The following is a 17,825-nucleotide window of genomic DNA, read 5'->3' on the forward strand; positions in this document are numbered from 1 at the left end:
GCATTAGTCAATGCACTGTGTATTAACGTGAACTAATTAATTTATTAATTTATCATTTATTTTCATTAACATTTACAAAGATGAATAAATACTGAAATAAGTGTATTCATTGTTCATATTAGTTAATACAGTAACTGAAATTAACTAACGGAAACTTATTGTAAAGGTTTACCATTTATTTCAACTGTTTCTCTGTTTATTTTATGAAATATATTATATTACATACATATTATATTATTATCTGTATTTATTCCTATTTTGCTCTTGTCAGGTACATGCTGAGGTCGAGAGGGGGCGTGGCCTTTGTCTTGTAGGAGGATCGTTTGCTTTTTTCGCCAGTGCGCCATTCTGGATGAATCACGCGTCGTGTGATTGGGCTCTAGGCGCCACACTCGGAGCCAATCAGAGGAGCATCGGTCGACGGCGAAGACGGTGAGTGAGCGCGGCTGCTGGGAGGGGACGGGACTCGGTCGGTTAGCTGGGGATTGGTGTGTGACCGACCAACCAAATGACTAAAATCATTATAAACAGGAATAGTGTTGTTTGTGTATGTCAAGGTCCACTGTGTGGACGGCATGCGCGCGTTTATCGCCTATGATGATAAACATTGTTGATATATGGTTCGTTTTTATGTTTTTTTTTCCATTACGCCGAGTTGGCGTCTCATTTAGGCCCAGTTTTGCGCCGCTCTTTGTTAAATATTTGTTGGTTTTCACAGTGCTTAAGAGCTCGATGTATTGGTTCTAATCGACCTAAGATGAGTTAATAAAACAAATTATTCATATGTGTTTGGGTTAAACCAAATGTATATTTTGTAACGTACATGAATACACCGAGGTCGATGTGCTAATGTAGCGCTAGCAATGTTAGACAAAGAGAAAAGGCAAGACTCCATAGCGTTATGTACACAAAATAAGTAACGTTACTGCAATATTAATAACGTTAGTCATTTAAAACGCGCTGTTTAAAGGAACACGTAGTTTCGTTTGGGAGAAACATCACAAAAGCTTCCGTGAGCCACAAAAACGCGACGCTTCCAACTGTAGCACAGAAATCCAAACGCAGTGTTTTTCTTGTACTTTTAATAATGGAGAAACATTTTGCCTATCGTTTCTTATATTTTATTTACATCACTGTAGAATCAAAAATTGCAACAGCAAATACGCATGTGATTCTACGCCATCTCTTTCAAAAAAAGAAAAGAAAAAAAACTACAAATATGGTCTTACACCTGGAAGTTGGATAATAGGTTGGTTAATGTGTCCCACTTACTTGTAATGTAATGCAGCACATTTATATGTCAGTCGTGTTAACAAGTTAAGATTTGCATATTTCACGTGCAGAATAAAATTGATTATTTATTATGATTTTTTTTTTCTGCTTCTCAGCTGAGGATGAAAATGTATCAAATATTTAAACGATAAATGCTTTTCTTTAAAAGAGAACACCGTCTCATGTCTTACTGTTTCTCCCCCTTATTCCTTTATTTTTTTAAGCATACAAAAATAATCCAGGACAAAAAGCAGACAGAGTTATACTGAGAGCCTCACACTTTGATAATCACACAACAAAAAGGTTATTAAATCATCTTTTTTTATGGATGTTTCATGTTTTTCAGGGAGAGAGTAAAAATAATGATTCTATCGTATACTCTCTTTATAAAAAAAAAAATCAAGTAACAAAGTTTTGGTATACCTTGGATACACCATGATACTAAAACATGTCATATTCATGTGCCATTTATATTTATATAGTATTTGCAAGAGAACCATAGTGCTACAAGTCTAAATGTTGTACCATGGTACTTTTTAGTACTAAATAGGTCAGTAAATAGTTACAAAGCATTTTTGTAAATAAGTAAGTCTCATAATTTTTAAATGCTGTATTAGAAAACGTATGTAACAATGTATAATATACACAGGGAATTAATTTAATACATACTTTTAGATAATTTACAAAAAAAAAAAGATTATAAAATTTAAAGAAGCTAGCTTAATACTAAAATTATGTTTGTTGTAAACCAGCAATTAAGTCAAGCATCCTCTTTAAAGCTTCTTGCATTAGATGTATGTGCTGTTGCATAACATTTCAGATTTACGCAACAACTTGTTGTTGCTATTTTTCAGACTTCAGTTCCGTGCTGATCTCATTACTCACAACCCACAGCAGTCAGACGGCCAACATGGAGCAGTACACCACCACGACAGCTAGTGGAGAGCAGATAGTGGTGCAGACCAGCAGCGGACAGATCCAACAACAGGTAATTTGTGCCCTTTACCGACAGTATCTGAAGCGGATAATGCAGTACCTAATTAAATTTGCATCAGAGCTGCATAAAAATGCATAGACTAGTATTTTTAATATATGTAGTAATAAAGCATCTCAGTGTGTTTTTACTCATTTAAGAGTCCTTTATCTCTGGCCCAGGGCACAGTGACTGCAGTGCAGTTGCAGACTGAGCCTCAGGTAGGCCAGACTGCAGCCCAGCAGGTCCTTCAGGTAGTGGTTGGCTCTCCGAGCACCTCTGCTGTCTCCAAATCTCCATACATGCCATCTCACCTTGCATTGCATGGAGATCGGTTTGCTTATATTGCATTGTAACAATGATGAATGCAATGTTAAGATATCAGATATCTGTGACTTGTGAGCTTTTTGCAACAGTCTCAGTTTATTTTATCACTCACTCACTGTGATTTTTAACAGGAACTTTTAGTGTCCAAAGAATGCTCACATGCATGAGTTTTTAGCATGCTTTGTTTTGCGGATTGCATTATAAAATCTACAATTACATAACCAATTTTTTTTTTGCAATTCGGAAGTTCACGTACACTGCATTTTCTTGCATGCATCTGTTTTGCATTGTCGCAATGTATATCGTAATGCTTACATAATATGCATATAAATATCAGTTGTCACATTATATCTCCCAATAAATGTATTAGTAAGATGATATTTAAATGCTTTATAATCAAGGCTCTCTGGTTGGCGAACAGCAGGTTTTTCAGTGTTTTGATCATGCTGATTAATAAGATACATTAGGCTTAATAAGGTTAACCTCAGAGAGAATTTTTATTTAAAGTTGCTTCAAAACTAATGAGATTTTCCATGCATCCTCTTTGAAGGTTCAAGGACAGCCTCTTATGGTACAAGTCAGTGGAGGTCAGCTCATCACTTCTTCTGGGCAGCCCATAATGGTACAGGCAATGACAGGAGGACAAGGTCAAACCATCATGCAAGTACCAGTATCTGGTACACAGGGATTTCAGCAGGTGGGTGTAGCTAATTTCACACTGAATTGTTGGTTCAAAAATATATTATTTTCACTAACATATTCAATTTATCTAATAGTAGTAATAGCAGTGGTTCTCAAGCAGGGGGCTTGAGAAAACCTCCACGATTACTTAAAATAATTTCAAATAAAACAATACAACAAATTCAGTCAATACTTCATTCATTTTTTGATTTGATTTGAAGTTTTGAGAACCACTGCAACGTAGTGTTCCATCAAAATATTGGGTATGGATTTGTAATGAAATTACCAATTGTGGCACAGATTCAGCTGGTACAACCCAGTCAAATCCAGCTTCCTGGTGGACAGACTTTACAGCTACAGGGTCAGCAGGGACAGACCCAACAATTCATCATTCAACAGCCACAGACTGCAGTCACTGCAGGACAGAACCAGGTAACTTCATTTGATCACCTTTTTTGTGCAAATATGAAGGAGAAGCCTCTATAAGCTCTTCAGTAATAAAGTTCAAGAGAAATGTTTTCTTAGGGTCAGCAGCAGATCACTTTGCAAGGTCAGCAGGTGGCACAAACTGCTGAAGGACAGACCATCGTTTACCAGCCTGTTAATGCAGACGGGACCATCCTACAGCAGGGTAACACTGCTACTCCTCTGCAAAACATTAAGCCATAAACGTCATGCAGTTTGATGACACTACTGATGATGACATGTAAATAATTAGCATTTGTAAATAATGCCTTTTGTGATTGTCCATCCAGGAATGATCACTATTCCAGCTGCATCTTTAGCAGGAGCTCAGTTACTCTCAGCTGGATCCAACAACAACACTACCAACACCGGTCAGGGCACAGTGACGGTCACTCTTCCCATGGCAGGAAACATGGTCAATGCTGGAGGAATGGTCATGGTGAGCACTTGAAGTCATTTTTATCTATTACCGAAAGTGAGTTTGCACTATACAGCTGATCTATTTAGATCACACTTCCTAACCTTATTGTGTGTGTTTATAATTGCATCAGATGGTCCCAGGGGCTGGCGGCTCGGTTCCCGCCATGCAGCGCATTCCTCTTCCTGGAGCAGAGATGCTGGAGGAGGAACCTCTGTACGTCAACGCTAAACAGTATCACAGGATCCTCAAGAGAAGACAAGCCCGTGCCAAACTAGAAGCTGAGGGCAAAATACCCAAAGAGAGAAGAGTATGTTTTTTTTGTTTTTTTTTTACAGCAATAGCATTGACTTTTAATGGCAGTGATTAATATATATCTGTATATATTTATATAACTCTGTGCAAATATTATATTTATTACATTTAGATTTACATTTATATTTGGATAAATACATAAGTGCTATATTTTTTCATAGTATTTTATATACAGTATATAGTTTTGAGAACAGCAAAGCGGTCATGATTTTTTTTTAACCTTAATAATAACTATTAATTTCTTTAAATGATAGAAATGGCTATATAATATCATAATTTATATTATTTGTCCCATGATATATAATAATATTAGTATCATTTATTAATTATAATATTTAATATATATTCAGTATATATTTTTTCCACTCCCTTCCAGAAATACCTGCATGAGTCCCGTCATCGTCACGCCATGGCCAGGAAGCGCGGCGACGGTGGACGCTTCTTCTCTCCGAAGGAAAAGGAAGAAATGGCCATGCAGGCCCTTAAGGTGAGCGAGGGGCTTGAGCTCAGCTCTCATTGGCCAGCCACCTCTGCCCCGCCTCTGGGGTAAACTGTCCAATCCCAGCTTGTGTCCTACCCAAGAGACTCTATACACCTAATTTAATTTAGACCATCCATACGCTGCAGCTCTGTGCCTGAGCTACTTCGTGCGTCTGTGACACATTCATGTCCAAACTGTCTCTGTCTGTGACTTAACTGACACTTCCAACCAACTAAACTGAACATGCATACTAAGATATTAGTATATGTTCTAGTATGTATTATGAGCAAATAAAATTTACTGATTGGTTCCCATGTTTGTAACTTCTTGTAGCTCTTTTCCTTCTTTTAATAATTGAATAATTTAGCTGCATATATTTGTGTGCAGCTTAAAGATAGTATGCTTGAACTCTGCTAATTGGAAATAGCTTCTTTCAGAAAACTTCAGCTGTAAACATGGGTGATTGGCACAATTTACCCTGTCAGTGTTTACGGTTTCTTGTCTTAAATGTCTGACTGCAACTTTCAAAGGAAATCTTCAACCTTGACGTCTTCGTTCTGTCTGCATTTCTGCCATTTGTCCTTCCATGTGGTAAACTTCTGCCCAGACTGCTTGTGATAGTCATTGAATGCTGAGATGTATAAATCTGTGTTTATGTGTCCTTTATACCATCTTACTGGTATGAATAGCCATTCAAAATGATGTGTTTTCATGAGGGATGTATGGCTTGGCTTGTGCCCTTTAACGCTCTTCTCACTTTGCCCAGAGCTGTGGCTTTGTTGTTGCTTTTGCCATTTTATGTTTATTACAGCAGGCTGTATGTGGGCTTTTGTTAGTATTCATGTTTGTTACTTAATGACATATATATATATATATATATATATATATATATGCCCTTTTTATGCAAATAAACCTTTTGTTGTTTTTGAAACTGATTGGTCAAAGTACTCAATGAATAAAAGAAAACATATTGGTGGTAATAAAGTATAATGAGAGTTTTATAAGATATTAAAGCCACCACTTTTGGGAACACCAAATTAGGTGAAGGATTTTCAGCACAGCACAAGGGTTAAATATAAATTTTTGTATTATAAGTCTTCAATATAAAATGTTATATATTTAAATCGCATAGATGGTTTGAAATTGAAGTTGAGTCAATCACTAATATTTTATATATCAGAAACATTGATCAGAAAACTCTCATGGTTCAAACAGGTAAGAGTTCAACTCCAGTCACCCTCCCAAAGAATGTCGTATTGATGCAATTTTCATCATCTTTATCTATCTTCTTTTTTCCTCACAGAAATCCGAGCAGGATCAGGCTGAAGAGGACACAGTGGGCCACATGATCCAGGTGGCATAAACCACCCTTTCCTCCACATGTTTCAGTCAGTCCTTTATGGTTCAAGTTTTAACACATGGTTTCTGACTTCCCCTGAAGTCATGTTTATCGGTTTTCCTTTATTTCAGTTCTCGTATAGACTGAACAGTTGTTTTAGTTTTCTAGTACTGCCATGTAAAACATACCGATATTGGGAATTTGAGTTTAAAACCATCTCACCGGGCCAAAAGGTGTAAAAGTGTTTTCTGTATTTATGAGGAACAACTTTTCATTGTGTTTATGATTTGTTAAGACATTTCATTCCACTTCATTTCTTTATTTAATTAAAGGTAACATATAAGAATTGATCACAAAAATGTGAATTATGGTTGAGTTTTGTATAATGAGAAGTTTTTACGTGTACTGGATCAGACTGTGAAATGTTACACACTTCTATGCACTTGCGCTTTTAGTTGGTCCATCGACCATTTGTACATCCAGTCACTCTCAAGCATCTCCCTTTAATGAAAACCTTCACTTATCTCTTTGTTTTTTTCTATTGATGGATTCCTTATATAAAAAATAAAGGTTGATGTTCTGTTCATGGTGGCAAAATCTGCTTTCTTACTTTTTGTTAAATGCAACATTTAGTTATCCATTGAAACATACTGGTATGTCAGACTGTTTTTAGCATCTACACATTCTCACAGGATGAGTCCAGCCATGTTTGTGTTTCCTTTTGCTAAGTTACAGACACACCCATATGATTGCCATTATTTATAGATCCATGATGCATCTGTACCCTGAGTCTTTTTTATCTGAGTTAAAGGGATAGTTCTCCCAAAAATGAAAATTCTGAAAATCATTTAAATGATGACAGAGTTAATTTTTTTGGTGAACTGTCACTTTAAGACCTTGAGAGATTTTGCATATTTTTTAAAATGTCACTTTAAGATGGGAAGCACATGGCATGGAGATATGATCTCAACACTAGCTAGAATAGAGATAATCAGGTTAAAAGGACTGGCAGATTGATCGTTTACAGCAGAGGGCGTTATATTACTGAATCAGTTGTTTCTATCATTTTGGTGGCTTCATATATGCATATGAAGAGTGAGGCATTAAATTGGATAGTCAGGAATGACTAGTTATTTTACAAACGAAAGGGCTTGGAGAATACTTCAAAGAACACACAATGTGTCCTCAATGCAATGCAAAACAGATGTGCAAAATAATTTTACCTTAATCAATTGCCATAAGGCAGGATAGCTCGACCCCAACCAGCTGCAGACATTTTATGGAGTGTTTCAATTTCAGTGGGAAATTGAGAAATTATTTGACAAAAATAAATCATTGATAAAGTCTGTACAAAACACACAGGTTTAGTTCTTTGAGAATTGAAAACTCTTTCATAATTTACTCACCCTCATGCCACTGCAAAACTGTAAGACGTTTTTTTTTTTCTTAGAACATAAAAGGTGATATATAAAGCACTGTTAAAGTAGTCCATATTTGTGTTCCACAGATGAAGAAAATAAAACATGGGTTTTCAACATCATTTTTGGTGGAACTATGCCTTCAAATTACATTCATACATAAGCAAACATCATGCATTTTCAAATATCCACTTCCTCTCAGTCTTTGGCAGCGAGTTAACATTCATCACGCTTGACATTTGGGCATGGTCCCCCTTGACATGCACCAGGAGTCAGATGGCCAGACATCTGCCCAAAAGTTCACTGTGAATATCCATTTGAATTGATTCAGCAGATTCCCGCGCATGTCTATCATTCCCGCGTGAGAACGACACTAATCCCACTGCAGCACTTGGCTACGCTTTGGAAGATGGGTAGGATGATTATGTCTAAAACGCTGCTCCATAAAGTTTGCAACCACCCAGTGTTAATCAAGACAACCTGCACACATGGCATAAAGAACCTGAAACAAAGAAAAAGGTGAAAGTTTAGCATTTCTCCTTTTTTTCTTCTTTTTTAAAAATTTGATACGTCTTTTTTTTTTTTTTTTTTACAGCATATGCTGGTTAGGTATGTTTTGAAGCTGGGATGCTGGTTTGAACTGGTTTGTGATGATTCTTTGCTGGTTAATGTTGGTCATGTGCTGGTCGGACCAGTTCAGGACCAGCGCATGGCCAGCAAAGGACCAGCTCAAATATGCATTCCAGCTTCAAAACATAACTAACCAGCATATGCTGGTTTTTTCAACATGACTTAAAATTCCAAGGTCTTGGGATCGAATCAGAGGATCTACTCATACCAGATGTGAACAAAGCTCAGGACGGCGAAGAGAATCCCAGTGAGGAGGGACACTGGAACAGCCAGCAGAGCAGTGATTATACGATAAAACCAGACCTTGGACACCTCGAAAAGAGCGTGACTCCAGATCCACACCCGATCCCCACTGCGCACCGAGACTGGCTCTGCTATCACATCTTCAAAACTAACCTGTCAGAACAGAATTTACATTCAGAAAAGTAGCATCTCCTGCCTTCATCTGCTTTAAAATAAATACAGCTATCTTGAAAAATGCCCCTAGACCACTATTTTAGTCAGTGTAAACACTATATTAAAGTACCTTTTTAATGAACAGGGAAGGTTAAGCTGGTGATGCTAATGTTGGCTAAGATAATTTTCATTAACATCACCAGTGAACCTGACAACAAGAGTCATAAATCATGAATTAGATTTAATTTTTACATTTTAGGCATGATTTTTACATTTAAATGTATGGATACAATTAGCTACATGAATATGGAAGGGCAATACTGGCCACGTTAATACTGGCTAAGCTAATCTTTTACCAACTTACCAATGTACTTGACAACAATAGTCATAAATCATGATTTAGATTAGATTTTACATTTAAATGTATGAATGTAAGGATAAAGCTTAAGAATACATTAGCTAACATGAATGTGGAAAACTAAGCTGGCTAAGCTAGTATTGTCCAAGTTAAAAATCTTTCATACCATGAAAACAAAAATATTAATAAATCTTGATCTTGAAATATCAAGAATCTTGATTTTACATTTTAGACCTTATTTGACATTTAAATATAGCTGGCTAAGCTAACATTTGCTAAGCTGAGCTCGACTAGGCTAATACATTAAATCACAACACTCATATTAAATTTAGCTAACGCACATGCATGTTCTAAAACAAATGAGCTAAGCTGATTAGCTTTTTGAATGAAAGGCTACAGCAGCAGTATTGAGTGAATATGTTCATTTCTAAATAAATGGACTGTCTCCATCTGTTGTAGGCTGCTTCACAGCTTTCGATATGTATCTTAACCTCTTCAGTACAGTATTTTAAACTGAAAACTGCAATAGTATTAGCAACAGTTCATAACATAGACAATGCTGCAGTGGCTACTGCTAGTCTTTGACAGCTGTGTAATTTGTCTGGTCAGCTCATTTAAGAAGTGGTTGCTATTATTGTCCACATCATTGGAGATATTCACACATGTTCTTCTAATCCATCTCCTGCTACCAGCTGTGCTTGTCTACAATGTCAGAACAATGTTCCTTACTTTGGATTAGAGTGGATTCAACAAAGTGGAATCTAATTCAACCTAATTAACCTACCAAAAATGTCATAAAATGCAAAGGTTTTGAAAATATGATTGAGCAAAATCAAGTATTGCAAAAAAATATATATTTTTAAATTGAATTATATACATATTTACAGATATCTACAAATTCTTCAATCAGGAGAGATTTATTTGAGAATGAGAATGACTTAAGATATTAAGTCTTGTTTTGAGGGGAAGATATTTCAAGTGTTTATACTTAATATTTGTCAATAGGTTACTTTTAATCAGTCACAATTATATGATTTTATGCTTAAACCAATATCTGTCAATGGGGTAAGAACAAGTCTTTGTTTTCCATTTGAATTATATATTTTTATTAACCGACTGTCAGATATTTATCTTGTTTTAAGCATAAACTCACTGGAAAACAAGACAAAAATGAACAGTAGGAAATTATTTTTTGCAGTGAGTTAATTTGATGGGTTGGAGGTTTTGAGGCAATAGTCTACATTAGAATCAATAGTGGTTTAATATTTTCCTGGCCCTTGAATAACTTTTCCACATCAGTCACTGTCCCAATCAAAAGTGACATTCTACAGACTCTATAATGCTACAGCGAAGAACTGTAGGTGGCCAAAAAGAGATTACCTTAAGACACTCATTTATTTGTCTTGGGTCCCGTTCATTGATCAGAGGCCTGGTGTCACTCTGTGTAGAAATCACATCTTCTTCTTCCTCTTCCTCCAGGACTGTTTCCAGCTGCGTCTTCCACGTCTGTTGTCCCTCATCATCCTCTCCATCCCCTGCATCCCTCAGGTCAATCTCAGTTTCCCTTGCGTCCATACTCCGCATCATGGTGCCCGTCATCAATATGAACGTCGTAAGGTCATAAAGCGGCTCACCAACAGCATCAAAACATGAATAAACTGTTTCACACACTCTTACACATATACACTGTGAACTGAGAGCTGGAGTGCTGTCTTGAATCTGAAACAGGGATATGGGATATATTAGGAAAGTGACCGTGCCCTAACAGGCATTCCCAAACAGTCCCCTATGGGAAGATACCAGCCCCCACTGATGCATCTGCTATAAATATCCCATTAGTGACCAGTGCAATGCAGATCTCTGGTAAGTTTAGAATAGCTCTTAAAAGAACCAGCGGATCAAGAGCTAGATGAAATATATAATCGAATGGAAGCATTGATTTTGAGCACTGATTGAGATTTTGTTTGATCAGTGTGTAGTATTTGTTTGCAAATTTTGCTAAAAGATTATAAAATTAAACTTTTTTATTGTTTATGGACATTATTTGTGAGTGAGGATGTGCAAAATATTAAAACATTAATGGAAACAAACTGACTGACTTTTGTTTCTTGCTATATATCTGATACCCTTAAGGCCATCTATAACTTAAAAGCTGCAAAGTAAACTTTTAGCAGATATAAGTATTGGAAAAGACTATCTCTTCCGTAACATTTGATTAAAAAGTCAGTCTTTGATCTCATTAATCTATTATTTGTTCCAGAGCAAATAGTTTTGACTGATGGCAAAATCACATCACTTTATATTTTATTTAATTTTAATGATGTATATTAGAACACTGCCTCTGTGCTTCTGTCTGAATTGTCTAGCAACTTTTACGATGGCTGTTGTTTATTATTTAAAAAAAATTACACATAATAATAGTAGCCTAGTGTTGGGGAACTGTGTGTTCGTGATGGTGATTTTAGTTACATTTTACACCATTAGATGGCCACACAAGACTGTTTTATGAGTCAGCGGTAAAGACTTTTATTTTGAAAAAATTATTCTGAAATATATATATTATATATATATTTTTTTTACTTTTAAGAACAGCTTGTAAGGCCCAGTTAACAAATGTACTGAGCAGAGCTGTCCTCATCGGAAATTCTAACTAATGTTTTATTGTGAATATGAGCTTGAGCTGCATCAGATGCAGGTAATCCCTCGCTCAGTCAGTCTCTCTCATAATACTCTACATAATACAATGAACTTTTTATACAGTAATACAATAAGCTTTCAATGAAGGAACTCAATGTTCCTTTGTTACTAGTTCTAAAGTGAGGTTTTCTAATTAGTGACGTAGGCTTGGGCTCAGCTGTTACACTTTCAAACTGAGATTTGAATCTGTGGCAGAAGGAAGCAGTTCTTCACAAAAGAGTTTTTAAAGACACTTTGTTTTTCTTATGTATTTACACACTCATGCCGTCGAACTCTTGTATAAATGCAATATCACACTGATAGACATATCTCATGTCTACTTGTATGATATTGCTCACAGATGACACCTTTAACTCAGAGACATAACCTATACAAAATTCTTTCCAGTTTCCAAATCAACATTTTAATTTGAATTTAGTTTAACTTGATGTAGCCTGCTAAAATAACTACAAGTGAAACTAAAATAAACATGAATAAATGCGCTACAGGCAATAAAAAAAAAACTAAAGTAAGATGAAAATGGTTTTAGTGTGTTTTTAGTGTGTTGTGGTTGGTTTCTAGGTGCTTGTTTACCGATCTTTAAGTCAGAAGAGCTCAAAAGTTCCTCCTTCAATGAAAGAAAAAAAAAAAATCCAGCTGTTTCATCATCTATTTTATCACGGTCAGATGCATCGTGGTGTTTTATTCTGGAATGCTCTCTTATTAATCCTCGTCACTGTTTAATCTCACAGTTTGTGCCATTTTTTTCCCAATTCACCTTTGCCCACAGTGGTTGTCTCGTGTATCATGAGGTTGGACCAATGCCTTTCAGAAATGTTCTTTTTGCAGCCGCCCTAGTTAAGTTTGCTTTATCCGTTAAGTCTAATCTGCATTCAAATCTCCTCATTAGAATTAAAAACATGTCCAGAAATATTATGGAGACATAATTGCAGGAAACCAGCTTTCAATTGACCGATTTAGACTGACAGTATCTGAAATGCACAGAATTCAGAAAATCATCTTTGCCTGTTTAAATGTGTTTAAATGTGAAACAGCTGTCCTCTGGCAGATTTACTATATTATATAACCGTATGTATTTGGCCTAAGTCACAGGATTTTCATAGACACGCAGAGCCAAAATTCCAACAGGAGAAATGCAATGAATATGGAGACTCAGTAAATATGCAAAATTAAAGTGATAGTGATGTGGCTCATCCTTTATTGTACTTCATTGTTGAGTGGCATATACTAATTAGCTTGCATGAATATGTACGTGTGAAATAAACAATGCAGGAATCCCAGTTGTACATGACAATGAAAGACATTGAAGAGCCCTGGAAATGTTGGAAGAATCGTTCACAATAATATCATTAACATGCATTAAGAAAATAGATGGGGATTAAGATGCCATCTTTAAAGCGACGCTTATAAAGTGCTAAAACAATAATTTACAATAAAAAAATCAACTCTATTACAAAAAATGAATGATTAATCCTCTCCAATCCTCCATCCCACGAAATCTCATGAATAGTTTAGGTGATCTCTTCAGGTATTTGCCCCGGTATCCTAAAACTAGTCTGGTCCAGTGTGCTCCTCGGTGCAGCCATGTGGTAGCTGCATCTAACGTCGTCCCTGTCACCACTCCTGCGCAAAAAATGAAAAAAGTCCTGATGTCCTGAACGTTCGTGGCCTGACGCTGAGGGCTGCACAAGTCTGCCGGTTGATCGGCAACACAAGAGCATCTTACACGACTCCTCCCTGATCTGACGGTTGAGCAGACCATAAAAAAATGGGTTTACTGCGAACGTCGAATACGCCAGCCATGTGACCGGTCCTTCGGCTTCTTCAGAGGTACCACGGGAGAATCCCAGCGCCAAATGCAGGTGGAAGGCAAAGTAAGGCAGCCAGCAGAGCAGGAACTGACCCACGATGATGGCTAAAGTCAGAGCTGCTTTCCCACCAACCAGTCTCCTTTTCCTGTGAGGGACCTGATTTCTGCGGACGCTTGTGCTGGTGGTGATGATCGTGGTGTGGCTGCTAACGGAATCAGACCGATGCTTCGGATAACTGATCTCCCTTGTCCAGCTCGGGATCGGCTCTCTTTCTCGCGCAGCCGTGTGGGCGACTTTATAGACATTCCCATAGATGGCAATAATAATAGCAGCTGGGATGCAAAAGCAAACCATGCAGAATAAAATAGCAAATACTCTCCGCTGTCCACTATGGCTCCAATGAAGAGAGCAATGGGTGGTGGCAATAGATCTCCTACTTCCATAACTGGGCCATCCGAAGACGGTAGCAAGTCCTAGCAAAGTAGACGCCACCCAGACAAATCCCATCATGGCTACGGATAACCAAGGTGTCATTTTAGCCTCGTACCTCATGGGATGCACAATGTAGAAGTAGCGTTCGATGCTAATCACAGTAACAGTAAAGATAGAGGCAGATATGAGAAAGGCATTGAGGAATATGTACACCCTGCATTCGAGTACAGAAAAGACGATGCCAGCGAAAAAGGGTGAGTTGCAGATGATGCCGAGCGGCATTAGCAGAGCGGCACACAGCAAATCCACGATGCAGAGGTGACACACCAAACTGAACTTGCGGAGATGTGGCACTTTCACCACCACAGCAAGCACTCCGCTGTTGGCCAACAGCGCTACTGCATTAAGAGTCACCATGAACACAAGGCCCGACATGTCTCGTAAACGCGATTGTGGATTGGACATGCTCCCTAACTGCATGCTGCGAGCCAGAAGCATTGGGTGGCCATGACTCAATGTCTCATTTAGTTCAGTTTCGTTAAGCGCTGCTGTTGGAGGGAATCCAGACGCCTCCATTGTTTACAGTGTGGTGCTCCAAACACAAGGCAGAAATGCAGACTTCTCCATCTTCCACCAGTCAGAAATGGGCACTCATTGGCTGAAGGTCAAAGGTCAGCACTGCTGAAAATATAATACACAAAAATGAGTATACTGCAGCAGAACACATGCCGGACAACAAGTTGTTAAATTTAAAGGTGCATTAAGCAATTTTAGCTTATTTGCATGTATTTACAGTTCTTTTTAGAGATCACATGCTTTTTAATATCATAATTATATACTGTGTTATTGTAAAATAAATAATACTATAATGAAAAATTATAATAAAATAATTAATTAAAATATATACTCTATTAATATTAATTTTATTTTAAGCATAAATTATATTCATGTAAAAAAATGAATATATTATATATATATATATACTTTATTTATTTTGTCCACGTTTGGTCTTTCAAAAAATAATCTATGTATGTTTTTGCTCATGTCCAGGCCCTTATAGAATACAATATACAATACAGCATGGTTTACTGATGTGTAAGATGGCACAGTATCTGCCTACTTCAAAAAATACCATAGTATTATCATAATGCCGGTGTCCAAACACATGATATTACTATGTCATCATATGCAAAAAATAATAATAATAATAAAGGTTTTAGCAACATTTCTAAATCACCAGGCTATTAGCATAACATGTCCAGTGCATTGTGATTGTCTCATGGACATGTGGCTTAGCACTGAGAAAGCGAGCGAGACTTGATCTGTCTGAATAATTCATGGTGCTCTAACCTTTTGAAGCAGAGTATAATGAGCTCACTTGTTTGTCTGAAGCTGTTAGGGTTTCTCTGGCATTCGTGTTAGTGTAAGCGGTCACCTGCAAATCAGCATATTAGAATGATTTCTGAAGGATCATGTGACACTGAAGACTGGAGTAATGGTGCTGAAAATACAAATTCAATGCTGAAAGTTTTTTTAAAAGTTTAGGTTGTAAAGAAAGCTACTGTATTTTCATAGTGTCAGTAATTCCATTGTGTTTGAAAATCTTTTGAAACTGATCAGCCAAGATTTATTATGAAGTCATTTCATTTCACAATGCCAATAATCATAATCTCTAGTTGTCTATAGTCACCGTTTATCAGTATATATCCATAGAGGCTAGAAAATGAATACAGAGTAATTTGGCATGAAAATGCACAGCGGCTGTATTGTATCACCATCATTACGGCTGCACAAAATGTTCCAGTTTGTTTTAGGTTAATCAGTTCAGGATCATGATGGATTGGTAATGCCTTGACCTTTCACTACCTCCATTTTTTAGAGCAAAAAAATACTCCACAGGTGGTTTCTGGGTGAAAACTGGATGAAATTATGGAAAAACAACAAATAGCATCTCTAGTCCCCAGCCCCTGATTCAGACACAGCTCTGGTAAATCAGTCACTTCCACTTTTAATCCGGTGGCATGTTTTTCTGCCAGTAATCTCTCTGCTCCACCCAGACTGTCTGCTCATCTAATACACAGATGTGCAGCTTTTTGAATTTGGATTATAAAAGAGTTGTCCTGATTTTATTATGTTCTGTAAACTTTACATAAATACACACAGAAATAAATTATAATAAAAGAAAACAGAAACGTTAACTAAAGAGTTACATTGTTTGTAGTTTAAAACAGCGTTTTGTGTAATTTAATTATACACCATTAAAATATTGCTGTAGTTCTCCAGCATATATGGTTAATTATCCAATATGTTACTGGGAAACAGTTTGAAACTTAAACACTTTGGACAAAAAATATTGGAAAGCTCTTGAATTTTCAGAGTAATAAACTAAATATTTTAAAGCAAAAAAAAAAAAAAAAAAAAAAAAACAGTAAAATATAACATATTATTCCAAAGAGATTTTGATTCTTTGAAACTTAGAACAAATTAATATAAAACGTAAAATAAGACAAGAAAAAAACCTCACCTGATTTTTGTCAACTATGTCTAGTCAAGCATCGTTTAATGTTCAAAATGTTCAAAATCCAGGATGTGTCCATCAGTCGTGTGGAGCCGGTGAAGTTTATCCAGCACTCACTCTGTCTGTGGTGCCTGATGGAGTTGTGTTTGGCTCCACAGTCTTTGCACTTAAGACAAGTGGAAGCCATTACAGAGGCAGGTCAGTCCATTAGGAGACAGAGTCATTACACTGTGTCAGTCCCTCTCAATGAGGAGCCAGAGAGCTGCAGAGAAGGGAGAGAGTGAAAGAGAGAGAGAGAGAGAGAGAGTAGAAACAGGCACTCACACTATGTTTAAATTCTAGCAGTAAAATAAAATAATATAAATAAAACAAAACATAGGCACGAACATATGCAATAAAATACAAACAAAAATAAATTTAATATTAGTTACATCATTTATATTTAATATTAATAACAATAATAGACTCAGGAGTAATAGTACTACACTTATACTAATAGTACATAGTGAATGTGTCTATTTTATTTATGATATTTAACTATGATGAGTTTTTATTATGTTTGTATTTATGTCTGCATTTTTAATTTCTTTATTATTATTATTATTATTATTATTAATTTGTTTATAATATCATTATTATAGCATTAATATCATAGCAGTATAGTTAAGTTTTTATTGTATATGTTTGTATGTGCTATTTTGTTTAAAATAACAACAACAATAATGTTTTATACATTATTTATACATTATTATATATAACAATAATTATCCTTTTATTGCATGTCTGTAAAAGTATGTATTTTATCTATTTACTTAATAATAATAATAATAATGCTATACTTAATGTTTTCATTGCATGTCTGGATATATGTATATATTCTGTTTATTGATTTTTATTTATCTGTAATATATGATTATTATAAGTAGTAGTAGTAGTAGTAGTAGTATGCATAATTGATGTGTTTTATTGGATATTTGTATATATTATTCTATCAATAATATATTAGTAGTAGTATTGTATTATTATTGTTTGTATTTGTTATTTAATATAATAATAATATAGTTGTTATAATTAATTGTGTGTTTTTAATTGAATGTTTTTTATATATGTCTGTATTTTTTATTTATTTATTTATACTAGCCTATATGATTATTATTTGGCTATTATTATTATTAGTAGTAGTGCATTTAGATTGCATTATTTTATGAATTTGAATGAAGCTCAGTTGAAGCGTTTGTTGTAATGTAGCATGTCTCCGTTACGCGGCGCTGTAGCGCAAACACACGCGTGCAAA

At 36.0% G+C, this 17,825-nt stretch overlaps 3 protein-coding genes across 11 annotated transcripts; 1 reads left to right on the plus strand and 2 right to left on the minus strand.

The window, feature by feature from the left end:
* Positions 1 to 290: 290 nt before the first annotated feature.
* On the plus strand, positions 291 to 6,854 carry LOC128022140 (nuclear transcription factor Y subunit alpha). Of its 8 annotated transcripts, XM_052609415.1 has the most exons (11): positions 355 to 432; positions 1,497 to 1,575; positions 2,127 to 2,260; positions 2,428 to 2,499; positions 3,123 to 3,269; positions 3,554 to 3,685; positions 3,779 to 3,884; positions 4,009 to 4,157; positions 4,270 to 4,446; positions 4,828 to 4,938; positions 6,236 to 6,854. In XM_052609415.1, exons 3-11 carry the CDS (start codon positions 2,183 to 2,185, stop codon positions 6,293 to 6,295), a joined length of 1,032 nt encoding a protein of 343 aa, XP_052465375.1. In that variant the 5' UTR covers positions 355 to 432; positions 1,497 to 1,575; positions 2,127 to 2,182; the 3' UTR covers positions 6,296 to 6,854. The 8 variants fall into 8 exon arrangements, with proteins under 8 accessions (XP_052465371.1, XP_052465377.1, XP_052465375.1 ...); XM_052609409.1 differs by lacking the exon at positions 6,236 to 6,854 and having other exon boundaries at positions 4,828 to 5,246; XM_052609413.1 differs by lacking the exons at positions 355 to 432; positions 6,236 to 6,854 and adding an exon at positions 479 to 620 and having other exon boundaries at positions 4,828 to 5,246.
* Positions 6,855 to 7,634: 780 nt separating this feature from the next.
* cav4a (caveolin 4a) lies at positions 7,635 to 10,818 on the minus strand. Its single transcript, XM_052609418.1, has 3 exons — positions 10,454 to 10,818; positions 8,528 to 8,715; positions 7,635 to 8,191 (listed from the first exon to the last, which is right to left on the minus strand). The coding sequence occupies exons 1-3, from the start codon at positions 10,670 to 10,672 to the stop codon at positions 8,041 to 8,043; spliced, it is 558 nt and encodes a 185-aa protein (XP_052465378.1). The 5' UTR covers positions 10,673 to 10,818; the 3' UTR covers positions 7,635 to 8,040.
* Positions 10,819 to 12,939: 2,121 nt separating this feature from the next.
* On the minus strand, positions 12,940 to 16,781 carry LOC128022791 (probable G-protein coupled receptor). Of its 2 annotated transcripts, none has more exons than XM_052610582.1 (2): positions 16,538 to 16,781; positions 12,940 to 14,691 (listed from the first exon to the last, which is right to left on the minus strand). In XM_052610582.1, exon 2 carries the CDS (start codon positions 14,587 to 14,589, stop codon positions 13,282 to 13,284), a length of 1,308 nt encoding a protein of 435 aa, XP_052466542.1. In that variant the 5' UTR covers positions 14,590 to 14,691; positions 16,538 to 16,781; the 3' UTR covers positions 12,940 to 13,281. The 2 variants fall into 2 exon arrangements, with proteins under 2 accessions (XP_052466542.1, XP_052466541.1); XM_052610581.1 differs by having other exon boundaries at positions 12,940 to 14,694.
* Positions 16,782 to 17,825: the final 1,044 nt, after the last annotated feature.

This window comes from Carassius gibelio, chromosome A11 (assembly GCF_023724105.1).
Source record: "Carassius gibelio isolate Cgi1373 ecotype wild population from Czech Republic chromosome A11, carGib1.2-hapl.c, whole genome shotgun sequence".
Classification (NCBI taxonomy): domain Eukaryota; kingdom Metazoa; phylum Chordata; class Actinopteri; order Cypriniformes; family Cyprinidae; genus Carassius; species Carassius gibelio.

Bases quoted from the DNA above. Each gene is read 5' to 3' on its own strand.
- LOC128022140 (XM_052609411.1), top strand. From the start codon at position 2,183: ATGGAGCAGTACACCACCACGACAGCTAGTGGAGAGCAGATAGTGGTG. The intron at 2,261-2,427 runs GTAATTTGTGCC...TCTCTGGCCCAG, and splicing joins GCGGACAGATCCAACAACAG to GGCACAGTGACTGCAGTGCA. The intron at 3,270-3,553 runs GTGGGTGTAGCT...ATTGTGGCACAG, and splicing joins GTACACAGGGATTTCAGCAG to ATTCAGCTGGTACAACCCAG.
- cav4a (XM_052609418.1), bottom strand. From the start codon at position 10,672: ATGACGGGCACCATGATGCGGAGTATGGACGCAAGGGAAACTGAGATT. The intron at 8,716-10,453 runs GTAATCTCTTTT...CTGTTCTGACAG, and splicing joins AAATAAATGAGTGTCTTAAG to GTTAGTTTTGAAGATGTGAT. The intron at 8,192-8,527 runs GTATGAGTAGAT...TCTTTGTTTCAG, and splicing joins CTGAGCTTTGTTCACATCTG to GTTCTTTATGCCATGTGTGC.
- LOC128022791 (XM_052610582.1), bottom strand. From the start codon at position 14,589: ATGGAGGCGTCTGGATTCCCTCCAACAGCAGCGCTTAACGAAACTGAA.